The sequence below is a fragment of the Thalassophryne amazonica genome, chromosome 6 (genome assembly GCF_902500255.1).
Source record: "Thalassophryne amazonica chromosome 6, fThaAma1.1, whole genome shotgun sequence".
Classification (NCBI taxonomy): Eukaryota; Metazoa; Chordata; class Actinopteri; order Batrachoidiformes; family Batrachoididae; genus Thalassophryne; species Thalassophryne amazonica.
Genome location: NC_047108.1, coordinates 76147307 through 76170624, shown reverse-complemented (window position 1 = coordinate 76170624; position 23318 = coordinate 76147307). Strand labels below are relative to the sequence as shown.

Sequence of the window (23318 nt, the reverse complement as noted above, 5' to 3'; positions counted from 1 at the left end):
GCTGGTACCCATTTACAGGTGGGTGGACTGTACAATGCAGATAAATTGTCTTGTCTGAGGAGAAAAAAGGTAGCGTGAAGCAAACACGTGGATCTTCTCAACATTACACTCAGTGAGTCAAAATTTCACACATTCTTGAAAAATGTTGGTTTCTCAGAATGCAAAACATGGCATACCATGCCCTAATTTTTTCTGGGTCAGGATCAAAACTTCTCAGTCACCCCACGTACACTTGGTCAATACCCCTTAGAGTCAATATGTGAGGAGTTGAGTAGCAGAAGCCTCATTTCATGATCTGCTTGACTCCGGAGTCATCCCTCTACACAGCATTTATCTATGCTTGAGTTAGGGTTAAGGTCAGGGATAGGGTTTCCCCACATGTCACTACACAACATAAAGGGGTACCCAACTTCTCACATATTAACTTTTGGTCACGACAAGGGTTTTGCATCAAATGTTAGACCTCGGGTGCAAGAACGTGTTGTAGACACATAAGTTACACATCATGCGCACTGACCGAGGTCAGAACACTGGACAACTCTCAGCCGACAGTGACAGCCGAAGGGGCAGATGTGAACGTCTGGCGAAGGGAGCTCCTCCACGGCCGAACCTTCTTCCTCATCCTTCATCATCGCCATTAACCCACCACTGTCCATACTGTCCATGGCAAAATCCCAGAAGCCTCTCTGCTCAAAGGGCAGGGCCGAGGACAGGGAGAGCAGCCGGGTCACACAGAGCAACACCAAGACGGAGCAGTGTGGCAACATGGTGACGTGTAACACCTGTGAAAACAGCAGAAGGAGGGAGAACATCATGAGATTTACTCAATTCTGGTGTGTGTGTGAAATGTGTTAACAACACTGGTGTTGTACACTAGTGAGGAAAAAAAAAACCTGCATAAATGCTGTGAAATGGACTCATTGCCCTGTTAGACCTGCCAGGAATATACGCTTGGAATAAAAGTGACTAAAACCACTGTGAAAAAATGTCACTGTCTGCACACCCAGTCTGTTCCCATGAGATCAAGTCTCTTCTGGCTGGTCAATCCGATAGAGGACACCTCAGTGTCGGAAAACTTTATTTCTGCACCCAAGCACTCAGACAAAGCCACCATTCATATAGAGGGGTGACTGGGTATGTAAGTGCATGTGCGTGTGCATGTGCGTGTGCATGTGTTGACACCATGTCAAGAAACACAGACTCTATGATGTCACTGCTGGGCACAGGCCGCTAACTGAGGTCACCAGAAAACTGAGTGGCTACACTTGTGTTTGTTTGCTTGCTTTCATCCTGACAGGGTCACCACACCCACTCGACATTAAAAAAAAAAACTAATTTCAAGAAAAATGACTTCTGAAACAGCCATCTGATCCTCATGGCAGGAAATTATGTCATTTTCCCCACAGCTAATCTTGCAAAGTAAATCCTACTCCTACAGTTTACAGTAGATGTTGGCATGACCCAGAACCCGCCTTTCTAGCCTTGTAAGGGTTAAATTCTTTCTCATTAGCAACCTTCGTAGTCCCACAGAAGGCCAAAAAAATCTTTAACACCAATAGTTAGCATGCAAATGGACGTTCCAGAGAAGTCTAAACATCCTGTCACAACACAATCAGGTTTTCATTGGACGCAAGAGGAGAGCAGCTTCTGGCTTTCAGTGTTATTAGGACCAAGTGACTGATGAATAGGAGGAGAGGGAGGAAGGAAACGGGAAAGGAGAGGGAGGAATGAAATGAGATGGAGGAATGACTGGCCACAGTGAAACCAATATTGAGTGAAACAAATCAAATTTTGAAATGCAATTCACTGTTTTAACATAAAATGTTGAAAATTGGCTAGTTTCTAATTTTTTGTTTGTGCATGAAGCATTTTCTACTTGTATGGGCTTTTTCTGAGGCTTTGGAAAAGACCTGATAGATAGATAGATAGATAGATAGATAGATAGATAGATAGATAGATAGATAGATAGATAGATAGATAGATAGATAGATAGATAGATAGATAGATAGATAGATAGATAGATAGATAGATAGATAGATAGATAGATAGATAGATAGATAGATAGATAGATAGATAGATAGATAGGTAGGTAGGTAGGTAGGTAGGTAGGTAGGTAGGTAGGTAGGTAGGTAGGTAGGTAGGTAGGTAGGTAGATAGATAGATAGATAGATAGATAGATAGATAGATAGATAGATAGATAGATAGATAGATAGATAGATAGATAGATAGATAGATAGATAGATAGATAGATAGATAGATAGATAGATAGATAGATAGATAGATAGATAGATAGATAGATAGATAGATAGATAGATAGATAGATAGATAGATAGATAGATAGATAGATAGATAGATAGAGTCCATCCCCTCCAGTTTGTCACCATGATCATTCAAAAACAGTAAATTCTATCATCTGTGACACAACATATGACATGTACAAACTCCAAATAAAGCAACAGATCAAAGTCTGTGTCCCAATTCATGGACTGCATCTTTAAGACAGCGTACATTGGCCACATGCGACATAGTGTCCTGACTAGACTGCTTTATTTCTAAGGCTCTTTGAGAGGCGAATGTCGCCTTCTTTCTAGCAGAAGTGAAAGATACTGCAGGTGTATCCTTAACAGCCCAAACAATCCCAAATCATTCCACAATTAATCAATCAATCAATCAATCAATTTCTTTATATAGCGCCAAATCACAACAAACAGTTGCCCCAAGGCGCTTTATATCGTAAGGCAAGGCCATACAATAATTATGTAAAACCCCAACGGTCAAAACGACCCCCTGTGAGCAAGCACTTGGCTACAGTGGGAAGGAAAAACTCCCTTTTAACAGGAAGAAACCTCCAGCAGAACCAGGCTCAGGGAGGGGCAGTCTTCTGCTGGGACTGGTTGGGGCTGAGGGAGAGAACCAGGAAAAAGACATGCTGTGGAGGGGAGCAAAGATCAATCACTAATGATTAAATGCAGAGTGGTGCATACAGAGCAAAAAGAGAAAGAAACAGTGCATCATGGGAACCCCCCAGCAGTCTACGTCTATAGCAGCATAACTAAGGGATGGTTCAGGGTCACCTGATCCAGCCCTAACTATAACCTTTAGCAAAAAGGAAAGTTTTAAGCCTAATCTTAAAAGTAGAGAGGGTGTCTGTCTCCCTGATCTGAATTGGGAGCTGGTTCCACAGGAGAGGAGCCTGAAAGCTGAAGGCTCTGCCTCCCATTCTACTCTTACAAACCCTAGGAACTACAAGTAAGCCTGCAGTCTGAGAGCGAAGCGCTCTATTGGGGTGATATGGTACTACGAGGTCCCTAAGATAAGATGGAACCTGATTATTCAAAACCTTATAAGTAAGAAGAAGAATTTTAAATTCTATTCTAGAATTAACAGGAAGCCAATGAAGAGAGGCCAATATGGGTGAGATATGCTCTCTCCTTCTAGTCCCTGTCAGTACTCTAGCTGCAGCATTTTGAATTAACTGAAGGCTTTTTAGGGAACTTTTAGGACAACCTGATAATAATGAATTACAATAGTCCAGCCTAGAGGAAATAAATGCATGAATTAGTTTTTCAGCATCACTCTGAGACAAGACCTTTCTGAATTCTGAATTAAAAAAAAAAATATGGACATTTTGGGCTCCATATGTACAGTTAGAAATAAGCAATGTTTATAAGTAAAATCTAAACAGTACTGAAAATAATTACAATGCTACGGGTTATGCCCACTGCACTAGCTTGTCATGTGCTGTTGTGTAGAGGTGGGCGGATCGATCCTAATATTGATAATATCGATACCAACGGTGGTATTGATATTGAACGATCCTTGTGTAAAAAGATTGATACTCAAGCTTTTTTCTCTCCCGCACGCACTGACTGCTGCACACGCAGATTCATCAAAGTCTACTCTCTCTAAGAGCAGCGCTGCTCTGTGTCACACAACACGGAGCAGCGCACCCTTGTATTGTGGTTTGTCAGCCCTCTACCTCAGGAGATTTTGTTTTAAGTTGTGTTGAGTGATATTTTTTTAAACAAAACTGTTGATTGTGATAATAAAGTATTTTGTTGTCACCTACAATGTTTGTCGAAATTCTATCCTAGGTCTTTTGGATCCTTTGGATCTATGAAGCTTAAATATGAAAAAGTATCGGTATCGATATCGGCAATACTGGGCCTGTATTTACTTGGTATTGGATCAATACCAAAATTCCCGGTATCGCCCACCTCTACTGTTGTGCAAGTTGCTCAGCAATAGGCGATAGAAGTGGGAAAAGCTAATGATGAAGAAACAAATAGGGTTAGACTGTCTCATTTCATTTTCAGCTTCCATGGTCTCAGAAGGACAGATATTGCAAGGTGCAACCTTAGCAGGATGTGGCCCCTGAAATGGGCCACACCCAATGAACAACTTTGTTTTGCATATGTAATATATCATAGAAGGTTTCTTGCCATCATCTTAATGGACGTGGATACTGGAATAATAGAATATTTTCACACAGAAATGGACTAAATCAGAGATGTAAACCGTTTCTTTTCTCACTGTGACAATGGTTACATTGTAAAACTCAAATATCGGAGAGGTGATGGTCTCCAGCAGTTGGGGAGGTGGGTGCATGAAGGTCCAAACCAATGCAGATTTTCACTGAAGGCAAGCAGGTGATTTCACAAATGATTTGGACTTTATGTTGAGGAAAGCAGCTCATCAGCAAAACCACCTGTTGAGTAGCTGGGCACCTTGCATGGCAGCATGCTGACACTGCAGGAGGGATTTTATATGATTTTAACCACAAAAGAAAAAAGACTGAGTTCGGTACACAATGAATGCGTTCCGTAAGAGAGAGTGTTTTCATACAGAAATGTACTAAATCAGATTTATAAGCCATTGTTTCTCATTATTTATTAATCTGTGTGCTGCATCATGCCTAGAGAATTGTGCCACATGACCAAAATGTCAGAGCTGATGTTCCCTCATAATGCACCTAATACTTCCCATGTGAGTCATCCCAAGTAACGGTTCGTTTGACCCAAAGTCACTCTAGTGGTACCCAAGAATCTTTCAAAACACATAGTACCAAAGACATCCAGTTGTTGCATAAAGTCACTGATTAATGTCTAAGTCTCACAACCATAGAGTAAGACAGGAAGCACCAGGAGCCTAAAGACTTGGATCTTTGTTCTCCTACAAAGAAGGTGTCACATCTGTTGTAATTACTCTTCTCAGGTGTCTGTCAATCTCAAAGCTGAAGTGAATGTCTCTACAAGTTCAACACTTTCACCGGTTTTGATGGCTGAATCCAGGAAGTCACTGGAAGTCTATTATTTGTGATATAGGAGAATTGCAAACACAGACACTCTGACTCCTCATCCAGCTTCTCAAGTGCTCGGGTCATTTATTGATTCCGCAAATATCACAGCATTGGCCGAGTTCAGTTCAGTAAACTTCTTCTTACCTGCACAGTGCTACATATACTGTAAACTACTTGAAATATGGGGGGAAATAGAATGAAAATCAGGTAAGGTATGTCTTCTATAATATATTCCAATTCTAAAGCAGCACTCTACTAGTGTATACAAAGAAATACCTAAATATGTAAAAAAAAAAAAAAAAGAAAAAAAAAGAGTAGAACAGAAGAGTAGAATAGAGTAGGTAGAGCCACTTAGGTGCCTGGTCTTGAGAACCATCGCTGGTTCTCAAGACCAAGATGCTTATCAATTGTGATTCAGGCACATGCTTATCAATTCAACCACATCCACCCATGGATATTATGCTTTGAATCCAATGCACATATGAAGCATTTTTCTCCGATAAATTTGATGAAATCAAAGCATCATTTTTAGGACATTAAGAGTTACTGAAACAAAGAGACTGTGCAGGATGTGGACTTAGCCTGGAAGGATGAAAAACTGGCCCCTGCACTATGTTCCCTGCAATAAAAATAGCTACGAAATTATACCATTTTGCAAAAGAAAAAAACACTGCTGGCCTTGACTTGGCCAGAAGAATGCAGCCAGAGGGACACAGCTTGAGAATATATACGGAATGCCACGCAACACTTGAGGACACACAGTGTAGACTGCACAGAGAAAACACTACACAACTGATTTTTTTACACTTAGAGTTTCTGCATGGGCAGCACAACACTATCTGAGGTTTAATAAGTACATATCCTAACACTAAAAGCAACACCAATGCGACAAACTGAGGTAAACACTAAGTCAATTTTCATCAGTCAAACCAGTGATTTGTCTGTCACGCAGCGAGCTGCTGGAGATGTCGGACACAAAAAGCAGGAAGCTCGAAACAAGCGCAGTCTATCATCACGCGGGAATGACGCGCGAGGCTGCTATAAACACAAAATGACGATAAGACTAAACTACATCCCACAATCAAGGAGCCTCTCTGCCTCTAATAACCACTTTATCAGCTTCTGGAGGGTGAATTTCTGTTTATTCCTGCCACTTAAACTATGAGCCATGAGACGTCCGGTCTGGCATGAAAACAAACCAACAAACCTTCCATCTCAATTAGCGAACAGCTCCTCCTTTCTAAAGGCCGAGAACGGTTTCATGGATGGACTCCTATCTCATTGGTTAGTGCCTGTGGTGCTGTGGAGTGGCTGGGCAGCAAAACACACAAGAACAGTGTGATAGACATGGAGACAGACACAAAAAAGAGTAGAAAGTGAGTGGCGGCTTCAGCAGGAAGTGAGAATGTGAGAGCTAAAGTGGTAAATCAGCTCTGGTTTTAATAATGAAGTGGAGTGTTTGTTTTCTGATGATCTCCGAACCGCAGACGTTTTTAGAAACATAAATTCAAATAATTTACGACTGGATTAGAAATATCACAGCAGGATTAGTGATGGAGACAGAATAGCAGTGAAAACACAAACATTCAGATAATTAAGGGCTGATGAAAGTACCATCTGGTGAAGATCACATGCTGTTTGGGTTTTCTTTGACATAGAAGTGCAACTACGACATTTTCGCCATGTGACGCATTTCCAAGGAAATGAAGAAGTATGACAATACCTCTGTGTTGAGAACCTCAGGAGATGGAGAAGGAGGTGGACACCCATTGATCACCTAGTTGTGGAAGTTAGATGGTTACTTTTGCGAGATGGGAATAGATCGGTTAACTGGGCGGTTGCCATCCAAGGATCAAGAAGGTTAAGTAGTGTGGTGGATGGAGCGACATGCGACACCAGAGCATGCTGCCAGACTTGACCTGGCCTGATGTAGTGATGAGGAATCTCCAGAATTTGCTGAAGATGTACATTGTCCAATTGGTGTTTTATGAGGATCTCAAAGAAGAAGGTAACCTTGTCACCAAACAAAGGAAACACCTTTTTTTTTTTCAGTATGACTGATTTTCAGTGTTACAGACCGAACAGTCCACCCCTAAAAATTGGTCCGCCCTGCCTCCACTGTGCATGCGTCACTTCAGCGCTCTGCCGCTCGTCTGAGACAGAATCTCTTCACCGAAAGCGATCAAATGGATTAATGTGATTATTACAGCCCAGTCTCACGTTTTGTTTTTTGTTTTGTTTTGTTTTTTGTGCTCCTGTGACAAAATGAGTCAAATTTTCGTGACAGGTTTTTTTTAACTCACTATTACTAGCCCTACTCCTTCCCCCCACCCTAACCTTAACCATAACCTAATACTCCTCCTTCCCCCCACTTCACTTTTAATTTTGTGCAGCCATCACAGAATGAATTAGAATGAATGCTGCTGTGATGAAAATGAGGCGCTTTCGTCACAATATCACAAATGTGTAGCAGGAAGAATATGATGTGTTTTAGGATATTTGAAATTATCACATGTAGATAATTTTACCTCGAATACTGGGAGCACCACCTATGACTGAACGATATTATAACAAGGTTGTAATATCTATGATTTCAGGGTCAGTCAATAGAAAATATTAAAATCAGTCTCTAATCTTACAGTCGTAAGTTCCAGAGATCAAGTCCGACCCCCTCTGTAAAACGTACAAAATCACAGACAACTTCACACGTTTAGAACATTTATTTAACTCAGGTCAGGAGTTAAATAACGGTACATATCACATTAAGCAATTTAATGATGATGAATTTCACTGAGCAATTATTGTATGATGTTCAGATAATTTGGTTTAGTTGCGGGAGTTTAAGTGTCATGTCCCGGCCGTTTCCAGGCTTCAGCCCATATGTCCCTTCTTCATTTAGTTCTGTTCCTTTGGCATCAGCCTCGTTTTGTTAATTACCTTTTTCTTCATGTGGGGTTTTTTTCCATGTTCTGATTTTTGCTTAGTCACTTTCTTCCTTTGTTACTTTTCACCTCAGTTATGTTTTAGTCTTCTTTTGTTATTGCCTCTTTCTTCACGTTTATTCAATGTTCTCATATTGCTTTGTCACTTTCTTTCTTTGTTACTTTACAGCTATGTTTTAGTTCCATTCTAGTTTATCCACAGTCTGTTTTTATGTTTCAGCATTTAGTGTTTGTTTGCTTATGTTACTGTTCTCTCTTCTGTTAAGTATTTGGGTATTTCTGGTTTTGGTTTTCAGTTTTGTTTTCTTGTAGTTCTTCTGTCTGTTCTTAGTAGGTTTATTGTATTAATTCCCATGATTCACTTATCACGTTCCTGTATGCTTTTCAGTTTTGTTCAAGTTAGGGTGGTTTTCTTTGTACTATCTCTTATTGTCATGTTTGTATCTAATCACCTTTCTCTTGCTCCTGCTTGTCAGTCTCTCATTGTTTCCACAGTCTTTTCCGGATCACTGCACTCTCTGTTCCGCACCTGCACTTTGTCCTCTCAGTCAGCCACGCCCCTTCATCTGTCATTCTCTTGCCCATTTGTCACCGCCCTTCTGCATCATTGGCCTCTTAGCTGTCACCTGACCACGCCCCCCTTTCTAGGCCTTTCCTCCTCCACGTGCACCTCATTTCCTGATTAAGACCTGTCCCTATTTAACCTGCGTCTGTTCACTTCTTCCCCGCTCGTTCGTTGATTCCCTCACGTACCAGCCTCTTGTTTCGTTCCTGTTTTGCCAAGCCTTGTTTTTGAACTCTGTTTTGTGTTCTGGATCCTGTTTTTTGCCTCTGCTCTGACATACCTGTTTGCTCCTGTTTTGACCTTGCTTGTTCTTTGGACCACGTCTTCAGCTTAATCCTTGTCAAGTATTTTTGCTCCGTGGACTGCCTTGCTGTTAACGATCCCAAGCCTGAATAAACCACCCTTTAAGTATATTTCCTTTTGTCGAGCCTGCATTTGTGTCCTGCCCTCGTCCAGTCCTGACATTAAGAATGAATTCTGTCTTAATCATCAGGGAATTTTCTTTGGTATTTATTAATGAGAGATGGTTAGTGACAGTGAATAGAATTAAAAGAAAGCCACTCTTTTATCTGACACCGTAGCCTAGTCTTACTTAGACGCTGTGCAGATCAGTCTCCATAGGCTGGGAATCGTCTCATTTTCAGTCGATGATCTGTCTGTCACACAGCTGCTTCAGGGACCTTAACAAAGAGATTCTGCCGGTCATCCCGCCCGGTTTTGTTGGTTACCAGGGACGTTTTCCGTTGTTAGACTGTGACTTGGCTGTTGACGTTTCAGCCGACCTGGCTGTTTTTATCTCTGCAGCGCTTATAGTCTGAGATCATCAGAATAAAGGCTTGGGTGTGTTTATTTTCTATTTGCCAAAACAAAAATTCGTCTTTCGTCGTCGTCTTTGGAAGCCGGATCAGTCTTCACCAGTGAAGATTGAGTTTGATATATTTTGGTCAACCTTGGTGTTTTTTACCACTTGCCAGCTCACTATGGAACAATCTTCTGGTCATGCAATGTTTCTCCATATGGATAACATGTCCTACCAATTGGAGTTGGCCTTTATATGCATGGATTCAATACTGGTGGAACAACCACGATGTAGAACTTTGATGTTTGCAGTACGATTCTGCCAGCAAATTCAATTTTTTTCATGTACCTGCAGTGCAGCATCCAAGATTCACAGGGCAAGTGAGGGAAGAGCCACTGCATTGGAAACTTTTAATTTTGTTGTCAGGCATATGTTGTGCTCATGAAGCAGTCTTTGGGGAGCCTCTTCAGGACCTGACTACTTTTGCTGTACCAAGTACCTTTTTCTTTATCAAGGGAGACATAGTAAGGGACAATACTTCGCAGATATTTGAGGTGCTTGATGTTAATTAGCTTTGAACCATGGTGATAGTTGGTTCTGTTTGGTTGGTCTTTGACGTAGTCGGGCCGTCATACTTTGGGCTTGCTGAGGCTAATTGTCAGGCCAAACAGCCCTGAATCAATACAGCATAAGCTGGAGGTAAGGTTCCACACAAGCCATCAGTGAGAGCTTCCTAGACAAGATCATGTCAGGTCATTGTTTTAGCATTAAGACAATGAGGCAGTAATCCTTCCTGGATTACCTGGACCAGCACGCAACAAAAGAAGATTTGGTAGAAGACCTGGGTGAGGACAGAACTTTCCTTTGCAACACTGTTTATATCAAAGACTTTTGTCACATTACCATTTGACTGGACTTTACCCTTCATTCTTTGATGAAAGCACTGGATGATGGACAGCTTCACCTCAGCCTCAGCCAATCCATAGATTTCTACTAGTACATGAAATGTTTCCCAAAGTGAAATTGTACATATATATACTTTAAATGCTGTTGGCACATCTTTGGAAGTTCAAGGTGTGCCTTTCTTCTATAATAAAGTAATGTTTGAACACTGGTGGACCATGTGCATTGACATTAGATTAGGGGTGACTGGTTTAAAAAAAAATGCAAGACATTTTGTTGGTCACATTGACAACTTCTAGAGGAACCCTGATACGCCAGCGGCACTTAAATGTTAACACTTTGGCACCACCAGCTGTGAACCCTCAACACTGGCAGTGCCAGAACCCATAAAGTTTTACATGTCAGTCCAAAATAAAATGCTGCCACTCTTTTTTCTGTTTGCACTCATGAGCACATCTGATCTGCTTCTTGCGTTGGCAGTTGTGTGAACAGAGTAAGGTGGGGGCAGAGAGCTTACCAAAGTGCCAGCTGGCTCCAGAGCGCAAGTGTATTGGCATCCGCCACGTCAACACTCAATGCAGATTAACATTACATGGCAGTTCAGTGATCGCAGTGCTGACTGTGCACAAAATATCTGACTGAATTTCTGTTGTATTCCAGAGAATAAATTAAATTTTGACTGGACACATTGGTCTGTGTATATTGGTTTTCAGAGAATTTGCATTCAAACAGATTTGCATGTTCTGGCCTGTATAACACTGCACACACACACACACACACACATTCTTCTGAGCGCTGGCCGTGCATGCACACATCTATGCAAAACTAGGAATGATGATCAAGAACCAGTTTCAATTGAAAAGTAGTTCCAAATTCTCTGATCTACCCCGCCTCATGATCTATGACTGCTGATATAGGCTCCAACCCCCCTATGACCCTTGATTGGAGTAAGCAGAAGCTGAGTTTAAAAAAAGGCATGCACAATTCCACATCTGGAGTGCTAGAAACTTGCATTAAGAAGGTGTTATCCTTATGCAAAACAAGTAATAGTCTCCAAAACTGACATCCGAAATTTGACTATTTTTCATTTTCTTGTGGTATGCCTCCTTTTTTCCACATACGTGTGCACACACGAACAGACACAGTCCAAAGTCATAATCCTCTCCTTCAGATGTTCAGGCTGTTAGTACTAGGCGGGTCCAGTAGGAGTGCTCGGGTGGAGTTAACTGCACCAGTAGCTGTAATTTGGTGACTCCTTTCCCTAAATAAAGAAGCTATTTGGCAGCTTCACTACTGCCACCGTGCTTGGATGTGGTGGCTGTGCTGTAAGGACAAGACCCAATCAGTGCTGGACAAAGAGCAAAGCAAGGCAGAACAACAAAAACAGCCTTATCAGTCAACACCATATGGGACAACTGACCTGTAGGTCCACACCTACAGGCAGATGAACCTCAGGCTCTGCTGAAGTATCTGGCATTTATGATGTTTATGACTGAGTTATGAATAGTCTGCCAAGTTTGGCTGCTGTTTGACAAACCAAAATGGGACAAATCTTTTTCTCAAAATACAGCAAAGATAGCAAGTCCAAAACACAATTATGTGGATGATTTGTTTTCAGTTTAGTAGTAAGGAAAATTCCACTACTGATCAAAGCCAGTCCCTCAAACCCCCTAAAGGTGGCGACCTTGGCCAAACTCTCCCTGAGAACTGGACTGGTGATAACATAAGTCACCAAAAGATCTCAGTAATTCGCTGGCTGTCTCAATTCAGGGGGCTGCATCCTTCTAAAGCTGCATGTGTCATAGTGGCACATCTAGGCTGTCTCATTTCAAAGGCTCCTTGGAATGCAACCAATGAATGCAGCCTTCTTTCTCCTGAAAATCAAGAATACAACAGCAATCCAGCACTCTCTCTGTAGCAATCCTGGTGGAGTTGGTGGTTACAAACTCCACCAGGTGATTCATTGATGAACTCATCCCTTCTGCTCAAAGTGATGTTAATCAGTGAAATCACGTGGTGAGTTGGTGGTTACAAAAAACCTGTGCCCTCTTGGCTCTTTCTTCAATCAGCTTGATATCTATGTTCTAAGGGTTGTGTCCCATGTAGTGCAGCAAATAACTGAAACAAGACTTCACATGATGATACAAGCACCAAATCCAGCACAAATTCTTCTTAGACATTGCTCTTTTGAAAAAACCAACGGGCCTCTTGAATTTTCAATAGGTGGCCATGTAGGGGTCATTTGAAGAATTACACAGGGGTTAAAATATAAAAATGCTCCAATCATATTGAAAACTATACCACATTATTTGTGTGATCATAAAGATTCCAAAAAGGTATAGTTTGGACTATCTATGACTGAATGTAATGGAATTATAGGGTAAAAACCTTAAGAATGGTGACAAAAGTCAATTTCAGTTTGTACAGGGTCAAAAGTTAAAATTGCTCCAATTTTAGTAAAAAATGGTACAAATTGTTGATTGAGCTACTTTAATTAATAAATGGAATAGTGTTGACTGTGCTGAATGCTTGGTCTCTAAAGTAAAGGTCAAATAATGTTGACGTCCATTGACTTCTATGACATGTGAGACATGTTACCCCGTAACGTGATAACTAAGCATGAAACATGGTGCAAACTATTCCTTTTTGAAACCCTATTAACTCATCCAATAATTTGCATCACCTTTGAACAAAATTGGAGCAACTCTAACTTTTGACCCCTGTACAAACTGAAACTGAACTTTGTCACCATTCTTGTTGTTTTTACCCCATAACTCCATCGAATTCAGTCATAGATCATCCAAGCTATACCTTTTTGGAATCTTTACAATCAGACAAATAATGTAGTATAATTTTCAATATGACTGGAGCATTTTTATATTTTGACCCATATGTAATTCTTCAATTGACCCCTACGTGGACGCCTACTGAAAATTTGAGTGGACCGTTGGTTTTTTCAAAAGAGTAATATCTAAGGTGCACCTTTGCCAAATTTGGTGCTTGTATCACCATCTGAAGGATTCCTCTGTAAATATTCCTTTATCTGCTGCACTAATGAAAGTCTTCAGGTTTCAACCCTTCACACCCAGCGGAGACTGGAACAAAACACTGTTGTCAACTCCTCAGTAAGGAAATTCGCTATTGGCTGTCCTAAAAGTTGCTAAAAGTAATTAAATGATGTCACTGTCTAATTTGCATAATCTACCATGTGTATGTAATTGGAGAGGAATGTTGTGGGAGGGACAAAAAGTGAGTAAAAACACACTAAATATGTTTAGAACTACAGATAACTTTCTTCTGTTGATTCTTGGGCTTAGACCTAACAAAAGTAACCCAAAAGAGATACTCTTTTGGGTCACTAGGGGAGGTGATGGTCTAGTAGTTAAAGTGTTGGGCTTGAGACCAGAGGATCCACAGTTCAAATCCCAGCCTGACCGGAAAATCACTGAGAGCCCTTGGGCAAGGTCCTTAATCCCCTAGTTGCTCCTGGTGTGTAGTGAGCGTCTTCTATGGCAGCACCCTCACATCGGGGTGAATGTGAGGCATAATTTGTAAAGCACTTTGAGCGTCTGATGCAGATGGAAAAGTGCTGTATAAATGCTGTCCATTTACTCTAGTGGAGTTACTTGGGTTTTTTAACTTTAGTTTTCTTAAATCTGGGATTTAGTGCAGTGATTTATTTTTTGCAAAGAACAGATCTGCCTGGAATTGACATGGCACACAGGCAGTTGGGACATTTATTTATTATTTTGTTGTTCTGCTTTAATTTTGTGTGTCAGTGAAAAAACATTTAACACTTGTCCAATAACACCAGGAAAAGTCACTTTTTTGGAAAAAAAAAAAAGTCTAAATAGTCGCTAAATCCGCTATCTTGGCTAAGTTGACACTAATCACTTTGAAATGTGACCGTTTATATAATTCAAAAACAGATCCTTCTCATTTGATTGGTGGTTGCATGTCACATGATATGGTTTATTTGTACCATTTACCATTGTGTTCCATTTACAGTGGAATTTTGGTTCTATTTTGTGTGCAATTTTGGTTCTATACATTCTGTGCTATTGCACGCTGCGACCACGTTGCATGCACGCTAGTCTTGATGGCGCTTAGCTTAAAAACAAACATGGCGGGGTTTGTGTTTGCACTGCATCAAGTACGGACTACATCATCAGGATTATTTTTGAACTATCTGTTTTTACAAGTTGACTGATGTGGATTGGATTGGGCTGCTCTTTAAAGTTCATGTTGGGCTGTTTGGAACCTCTTCATATCAAAGTACCAGTGACACACATTAAAATGTAAGTTCCTTTTCTCTTGTTTATAAATTAAGAAAATATCAAATGACAAGGATTTATTTTAGGTGTTATATAAAACAAATAATGAATACTTTTACTTTCATGCAATGGAAAGAATATTTTTTGAGGGGAAAGATGAAATGTTCCATTCAACTCGGTGCACCCGAGCAGCTACTCCATTCCTGCCCCTCGTCCAGTGTTTGGGAGCGAAGAGAGTGACCAAACCCTCTTGCTGATCACCTGGAGAAACCAGCAATGGAGGTAACTTTGCCTGACCACGACTACTGCTCATCTGCAGAGCCAGCTGTATTAGATCTGGCACTTGACGAGACCATCAGGTGCCATCAGGCATAGAATGCGGAAGTAATGCGTGTATATAGTCAATAGAGCCTAAAAGTGTCCTTTCATGTCTTTTTTTTAACTGACCAACTGTTTTTGTCTTGCGGGGAAATCACACAAGGACTCATGGGATTGTTTGGGCCATGAAGGATCCACTTGATGTATCCATCACTTGCAAAGGAAAGAAGGCCATGATGTTGGCCACTTCACAAGCTGTAATGGAGCAGCTTAGTCCCAGCACTTACAGCATAAATAGATGATGATTACAGCCTTAGAATTGGGACACAGCCACTGTCATCAGCCATGCCTTGGGATATTTGTTTTGGTAGTATCTTAGTTCTAAGCAACATATGTGTCATTCTCAACGTGAGCGCTCACACTGAGTTATTATCATATTGTGCTTGTGCTAGCCAGCTACCGAGCTAGACTTATTGAGTTTGCTTGTGTGGATGGCTAATGGCTACACAAACAAGTGAAATCTTACGTAGGGTGACTAAATGTCCTGTTTTCCCAGGACATGTTCTGTTTTCACAGTCCTGGGGTTTTTTTAGAACATGATGACAATGTCCTGGTTTTCATTGTTTTTCATTGGACCATTAAACTGACCAGCATTCAGGGAGCAACTAATCACCACAACTATAGGCGGAATGGAACTGGAACAGCTGGTAATTGGTAGAATGGATGACAATCAGCGGAGTGGTCATTTTTGATTATATTACACCCAAAACAAGCATTGATGAGATGATCAGGTCTCACCATTAAAATAATCAAGTTATTAACCACTATGTAAAGCTATAGGTCAGAATTAGAAGCCACAAACTCATGACAGAACAGCAACGGAATGGCAGAACGGGAGCTTGTGTGGTGCCATCTTGTGTTAGTGCGGGTAAATTTTCCCCATATGGCGATCTACTATTCCAGCTATTTGTGGTACTTAGGACAGAAAAGAGTTAAATTTGTGCTTTGAACATGACGGTGGGGGGGGGGGGGTTCTGCTTTGTATAATAACATTTAATTACATTATCTTGAGAATGGTTATCAATATTTTGAGAGAAGGGGACATAGTAAGGTGCTGTTCTGTCAATCATTCCATCAATAATTATTATCATTCTGATTCTGCCAACCATTCTGGTTCCGCCAATTACTAGTACCTGCTGCCAACTGAGAATCATATGGGTATCTCATTGCCAAGCCGATAAAATACTGGAGTCCCTGCTGTTCCTAATGTGGCAGTGGGTGAATCAGCTCAGAATTTTCCTGTCACTGGGGGAAATATGGAACTGCAGCTTAAAGTTAGCAAAACAGATTGTAAAATCAAGAATTCAGATGGATCCTGAGACTGACCAGCAGTGAGATTTACTGCATAAAATTGAAGGGTTTCACATGTAGTCTAGCTACAGTGCTGCCGGAAAGTATTCACAGCGCTTCACCTTTTCCACATTTTTACTGGGGCAACGGTTCATCTTTCAGCAGCACAGAGCCAAGATATCAAAGGATATCAAAGGAGTGGCTTCAACAACTCTGTAAATGTCCTTGAGTGGCCCAGCCAGAGCCGAGACCTGAATCCGATTGAACATCTCTGGAGAGATTTGAAAATGGCTGTGCACCAACACTCCCCATCCAACCTGATGAAGCTTGAGAGGTGCTGCAAAGAGGAATGCTCAAAACTAGCCAAAGATAGGTGCACCAAGCTTGTGGCATCATATTCAAGAAGACTTCAGGCTGTAATTGCTGCCAACAGTGCATCAACAAAGTATTGAGCAAAGGGAGTGAATACTTCTGTACGTGTGATTTCTTAGGGCCCCTTAGCACATTGTGCGAATTTGCTCGATTTGCGCAGAAAATGCGCATGAAGCAGGAATCGTGTGCAAAAGGTGTAATTTCATAGCTGCCTCCAACGCCTCATACACCTGTTGCGACAACTATTTGCGCACACCACCGGCTGAACGACAGAGTGTGTGTTGTGCAAGCCCATCGAACCATCTCGCGGAGGGGTCGGCCAAATTCCAGCTAACACGCACAAACATCTAACACCGCTCATTTGGCACTTAGAAAATGTGGCCATTCGTACTATCATCATGAAAGCAGTCTGGATGTGAAATTTGTCTAAGACTGTGAAGTTGCACATGTGGTGTGCCAAAGTGTTGGCTCCCCCCACAACATGTGTGCGTGTGTTTCGCACTCTCCCCCTGCTCCCCCCGCCCCCACAACACATCAGTGCGTGTGGTTCGACACCCCCCCCCCCCCCCCCACAGGCGAGGCATCTCTCATCTGATCATAGTCACATCTTGGTCTGTGCACTGACAGGACAGGGGGCGTGACTGGCTGCCCACAGATGTTGGGACATCTCCGGTCCTGGGCATCACAGCTGCAGCACATGTCCCATGTTTTGATGGACAAGTAAGTGTGTGTGCTTGTGTGGAAATACATAAAAACATATATCGCTTTTGTGATGGGAGGAGAAATGGGCCGTCACTCCATTTGGACACGCAGCAGGTGATCTGAATGTCACGTCTGACAGGACACATGACCAGGACAAGCCAACAGTATGGCAAATACACCGTACCAAACAATGTTTGGTCAGTTATCACAGTGCTTTTTTTTTTTTTAGAAAATACGTTTTATCTGCTTGTTGATTTTACCCATTTCACTCTCCTGTTACAAGATAGTGATTGTAGTGCAGTGGTAAAGTTTCCATCTGATAATCAGAGTGTGTGGGTTTGAGTCCTGTGGTGTTGTTTTCTTTTTACTTAACCAGGGTTATTTAAGGACCCCTTCATGACTGTATGTCTGACCATGAGCCATCTTCAGAGGAAAAGACGGACCATATTTGCATTGCCCGCTTGATAAATGTGTTTATATATATATATATATATATATATATATAGTGTGTGGGTTTATTTAATTTTAAATACATCCATCTCCTTCCTCATATCAGGCAGGTTCCTGCAGTTTTCACAGGACTATGATTGTAGCTCAGTGGTAAAGTTTCTGACTGGCACTCAGAGCTTTTGGAAGGCACGGGTTTGAGTCCCGTGAGTGGCATGTAATTTTTGTTTTTTTTTTGTTGTTTTTTTTCAGGATTGTGTTCCCGCATGCACGAACTGTCGCACCGGCACTGTGCTTGCCTGCCCGTCAGCGCAATGTTTGGTGGTTTGGTCATACGAGCTGTTTTGCCGTGAGTCGCACTGGAGTTGTATGACTTGGAGGTGGTATGATTGGCAAGATGGCACCTGTGTGTTTGGCATGCCGTCAGCCCTGTCGCTCGTCGAGTTTTTTGCTATTTGTTGCTGTGTTTTTGCTCTGTGTGTTCTGCCGGGACACTTCAGCCTTGCTTGTGTATGGTTGCCAGTCTCTCTTGGACATTAATGCTCTTTATGAGCTGCTGCTGTCGTGTGGGTCCTGGCTGGGAGGGCCCCGCGCCCCGCCCTGCTCTGCCACCTGTGCTCGCGGACGTCCCGCTCCACCTGCTCCGTTTTCCTTGCATTCCTCTCCGGAGGAGGTGCTTTAGAAGGCGCAGAAAGCGGAGCGGTGTGTTGGTGAAATTTAAGTTTTACCTGGCAGCCTTCACTAGAGGGTCTGATCCTCGCCTCCTCTGGGATGGACGATATTTTTGTGCGTGGGAGCGCGCGCTGCGCACGAGAGGCTGCTGGATTCGTCCTGTTGTTCCTGAACTGATGACCGGACCGGCTCCGCTAAAGCTGTGCCCGTTTGTGCCGCAGCTTCCCGCTGCTGCCTCTCGCCGGGCTGCGGAGTTTTTACGCCGGTGCTGTCGTCTGCGGGCTCGCAGACGCGGCGTTTCACCTGAGCTCCTCCGGCCGTTGAAACACGCTGCGTCACTGGCTGCTGAGGAGCAGAACTTCCGCATGACTTCATTAAAACCTGCTGATCCCACCAAGATCCTTAGTTTGGGTCTCATTAACATCAGATCATTGTCTCTGAAGTCATTGCTGGTGAATGATTTAATTGTGGATCATCGTCTGGATATACTTGGATTATGTGAAACCTGGATTAAATCCACAGCTGTCCTTCCTCTGAATGAGGCCTACCCACCGGAGTACACTTTTAGTCACATTTCACGTGATGTGAAGAAAGGCGGGGGTGTTGGTTTTATTTATAAATCCAGGTTTACTTTAGTAACTGTTGGGGGTCATAAATATAATTCATTTGAACATCTGATTCTCCGTTATGCCCATGATGCTAAGTACTCTCAAGGTCATAAAACTGGAAATCAGCTATGTTATATTGTCACTGTCTACAGGCCTCCTGGCCCATATTCTGATTTTTTAGATGAATTTGGCACGTTCATCTCTAGTCTTTCAACTAGTGTAGACTACATTTTGATTATTGGTGACTTTAACATTCATATAAATAAGCTCTCTGATCCCCTCGGTAAATCATTTCTGGAAATCATGGATGCACTAGCATTTCGGCAGTTTATTCATGGTTCAACGCATATCAGTGGTAATACTCTGGATTTGGTTCTTGCACGTGGCCTTGCTATCACAAATATCGACATCCTGCCTCTTGCATCAGCGGTCTCTGACCACTCGCTTGTTAGGTTTACAATTACGCTGCCGCGTTTAGAGGAGCAACAACCTTGCCTATCATTGCGGCGACAAATTAAACCTTCAACTTTGACTGAACTCGAAGCGAGACTACCTGAAATCCTACCTTCAAGCTTGATGAAATTTCAGTCAGTAGACAGTCTTGCAGATAGCCTGAATGCTAAAAACCACACTTGATAAGATTGCGCCTCCTCTATTAAAGCCACGCCTTCCCAAAGCACAGACACCCTGGTTCAACAGTTATTTGCGTGACCTTAGGAAGAAGGCTAGAGGGTTGGAACGGAAATGACGTAGTTCCAAACTAGAGGTGTTTCACCTTGCGTGGCGTGAAGCTATTTTAGATTATAAGCATGCTTTATTGGCTACGAAGCAGGCCTATTACTCTGAATTGATCAACAAAAACAAGCATAACTCAAAGTTCTTGATTGATACGGTGGCATTTCTTATTCATGGACAGCCACCTGTTGGCCGTTCTCCTTTTTCAGCACAGGACTTTCTGGACTATTTCGAAAAGAAAATAGAAGATATTAGGTTGAGCACATCTCAGCATACTTTGGCCCAATCATTGTATTCAGCTACTGAGCTGGGGACTACTACTGAGGTGCTACCTAGATTCACAGAATTTAACAGTATCTCACAAGGTGTGCTGACGAAACTTGTGATGTCTACTAGAAGCACAACTTGTTTATTTGATCCTATACCAACAAAATTGTTTAAGGATCTTTGGCCCATTCTTGGGCCGACTGTGCTGGAAATTGTTAACCTTTCTTTAAACCCTGGATCTGTTCCAAATTGTTTTAAATCTGCAGTGGTTAAACCACTACTCAAGAAATCTAATCTTGATCCTGGTGAATTGAAAAATTATAGGCCGATATCAAATCTATTATTCTGCTCTAAATTTCTGGAAAAGGTGGTTTCACGGCAGCTTGTGGACTATCTTACTGAGAATGACCTTTTTGAGCCACTGCAGTCTGCTTTTAGAAGACATCACTCCACAGAAACAGCACTTATTAAAGTAGTTAACGATCTTCTGCGAGCAATGGACTCGGATACTACTACAGCATTGGTGTTGTTGGATCTCAGTGCTGCGTTTGACACAGTTGATCATCATATTCTACTTGATAGGCTAGAAAACTGTTTCAGGATTACTGGAACTGCTCTTGTGTGGCTGACGTCTTATCTGTCTGGTCGTTCCCATTGTGTTTTGTGCAATGACACTACCTCTGACTTTAAGGGCATGAAGTTTGGGGTTCCGCAGGGATCCGTTCTGGGTCCCCTGCTTTTTTCCCTGTATATGGCACCCCTTGGGAACATTTTGCGACGTTTCGGGGTTGCTTTTCATTGTTATGCTGATGGTACTCAGTTGTATATGCCGATAGCTGCTGGAAATCCTGTCCACATAAAATCTTTACAGGACTGTCTTGCAGCAGTGAGAAGTTGGATGTCTAGCAACTTTCTACTTTTGAACTCTGATAAGACTGAAATGATGGTTCTTGGCCCAGCAAGACATCTGCACCAATTTGATCAGCTGACACTTAGCCTAGGTTCATGTGTTATACATCATACAGACAAAGTGAGGAACCTTGGGGTAATCTTTGATCCTACGTTGTCCTTTGACCTCCACATTAGGGACATTACGAGGACTGCTTTCTTTCATCTGAGAAATATAGCAAAGATTCGCCCCATCCTGTCTATGGTTGATGCTGAGACTCTGATTCATGCATTTGTCTCTTCTAGATTGGATTATTGTAATGCTTTATTCTCTGGCCTGCCGCAGTCTAGCATTCGAGGACTTCAGTTGGTGCAGAATGCTGCTGCCAGAATTTTGACACAAAGTAGAAGGTTTGACCACATTACACCCATTCTGGCATCCCTTCATTGGCTACCGGTCTCTGCCAGATTGTATTTTAAAGTTTTATTGTTGGTTTCTAAAAGTGATTTTAGATTAATTTGTGTTGTTGTGAATTATGTGAACCGCCTTGGGGCGACTTTGTCGTGATTTGGCGGTATATAAATTAATACATTGAAATTGAATTGAAATTGAGTTGTACATATTCACACTATGTGTGGAAGGGCCCTTATTGTTGTTTATTTTTAATAAATTTTGAAAAAGAAAAAAGAAAATTTTGAGAGTAGAATTTTCAGGGGGAAAATGCATTTACTTAATTTTGGAATAAGGCTGTAACATAACAAAATGTGGAAAAAGTGAAGCACTATAAATACATTCCAAATACACTGTAATATACAAGAGAAAAATGACGGTCAAGAGACAGATAGACCAAGTCCAGGCTAATGATGTTTGTTTTTATACAGGAAGGAAACTCAGATAAATGCCCCTGTATGTATCTGGCTCATAGATGGTAGCTAACCAGTGGTAAACATGAGACCATTTGCTCAAAATTAGGCCATGAAGCAAAACGTAAATCAGTAAATAACTTGTTTGACTTGGGTGATTCACTATATTGTTTGCAGTTAGGGTTAGGGTTAATCAGCGCACAGCAGTTACATTTAAAGACGAGAGCAATGGCGGGTTACAGAAGGCATTTGTCTTTTTAGTGATTCACCCAAAATAACTGGTCTGAAAAGAAGGAAAGTGGTTCACACAGGTAGTTTTCATGATGCAGCTCATCTGAGAAGGATAAGGCCCTGGGGATCAAAAGATCAGACCACAGATTCCCACACAAAGAACCACAAAGATTACAACAATTCTCTGAGTAAACCGGAAACTGTTGGATCCCGTATGAAATCGTACCCTCGAGATGTCTCAATATTTCCAAATGAGAAGCTACTGGATTCGAAGGTCAATTTGACTGGGATGTGTCGCCGGAATTATTCTCCCTAAAGGATAAAGCAGGTATGGATGATAAAAAATAGCTGCTGTGAACGCCATGCATCTCAGGATAAAGTGACACATGAACAAAAGCCTTGCGATTTCTCTCTCTTCTTCTTCTTTAATGCTTATGTTGTATTTTTATGCTGTATTTGAAGTGTCTGGTGGTACATTGCGCCACCTACTGTAACACCAGAGTATAAACTGGAGATTAAAGCAAGATTAACAGGTGGCTGTAATTACTTTGATCTAATTTCATTTGGCGAAAGCAAATAAATGTGTAAATAACAGTAAGGTAAAATCAAGTGGCTTCCAAATGAAAATGGAGAATCCATAACAGAGCGATTAAGAGAAGTCAACAGAATGTATCACATAGACTTACACACACACACATATATATATATATATATATATATATATATATATATATATATATATATATATATATATATATATATATATATATATATATATATATATATATATATATATATATACACACACACAGTTAAAGCTGCACTAGGTAAATACAATTTACCCTACCTTTTAGCTAGAAGTAAGATCTTAATTCCAATATTCAAAAAAAAAAAAGACTGAAGGGTGCTTTCTCCCTCTGTGCGTCAGATTATCCCGGAGATTTAGAAAATGTCCCAATTTTCATCACATTTAGGGATTATTACAGTATTTTCCTCTGGTCTTCTGACATCAAGCCACAGCTCCTCCACCACTGTGGGCCACAGCAAACTAACACTGTGTGCTCTCTTCAGTCCAAACCAAA

General features: G+C 41.6%; 1 protein-coding gene and 1 long non-coding RNA gene across 3 annotated transcripts in view; one reads left to right on the top strand and one right to left on the bottom strand.

The window, feature by feature from the left end:
* Positions 1 to 23240, bottom strand: part of bgnb (biglycan b) — a 49435-nt gene extending 26195 nt beyond the window's left edge. Inside the window, exons 1-2 of one of the 2 annotated variants that reach the window (XM_034172539.1) lie at positions 23084 to 23240; positions 518 to 782 (exon numbers count right to left, since the gene is read on the bottom strand). In XM_034172539.1, the coding sequence (XP_034028430.1) occupies positions 518 to 767 (250 nt within the window). In that variant the 5' untranslated portion in view covers positions 768 to 782; positions 23084 to 23240. Of the gene's footprint in view, positions 1 to 517; positions 783 to 23083 lie in introns of those variants that run through there. The other variant, XM_034172540.1, reaches the window with a different exon arrangement.
* LOC117512460 lies at positions 652 to 23318 on the top strand. Its single transcript, XR_004561296.1, has 3 exons — positions 652 to 784; positions 19050 to 19054; positions 23091 to 23318. It is a non-coding gene; the product is annotated as an uncharacterized LOC117512460 (long non-coding RNA).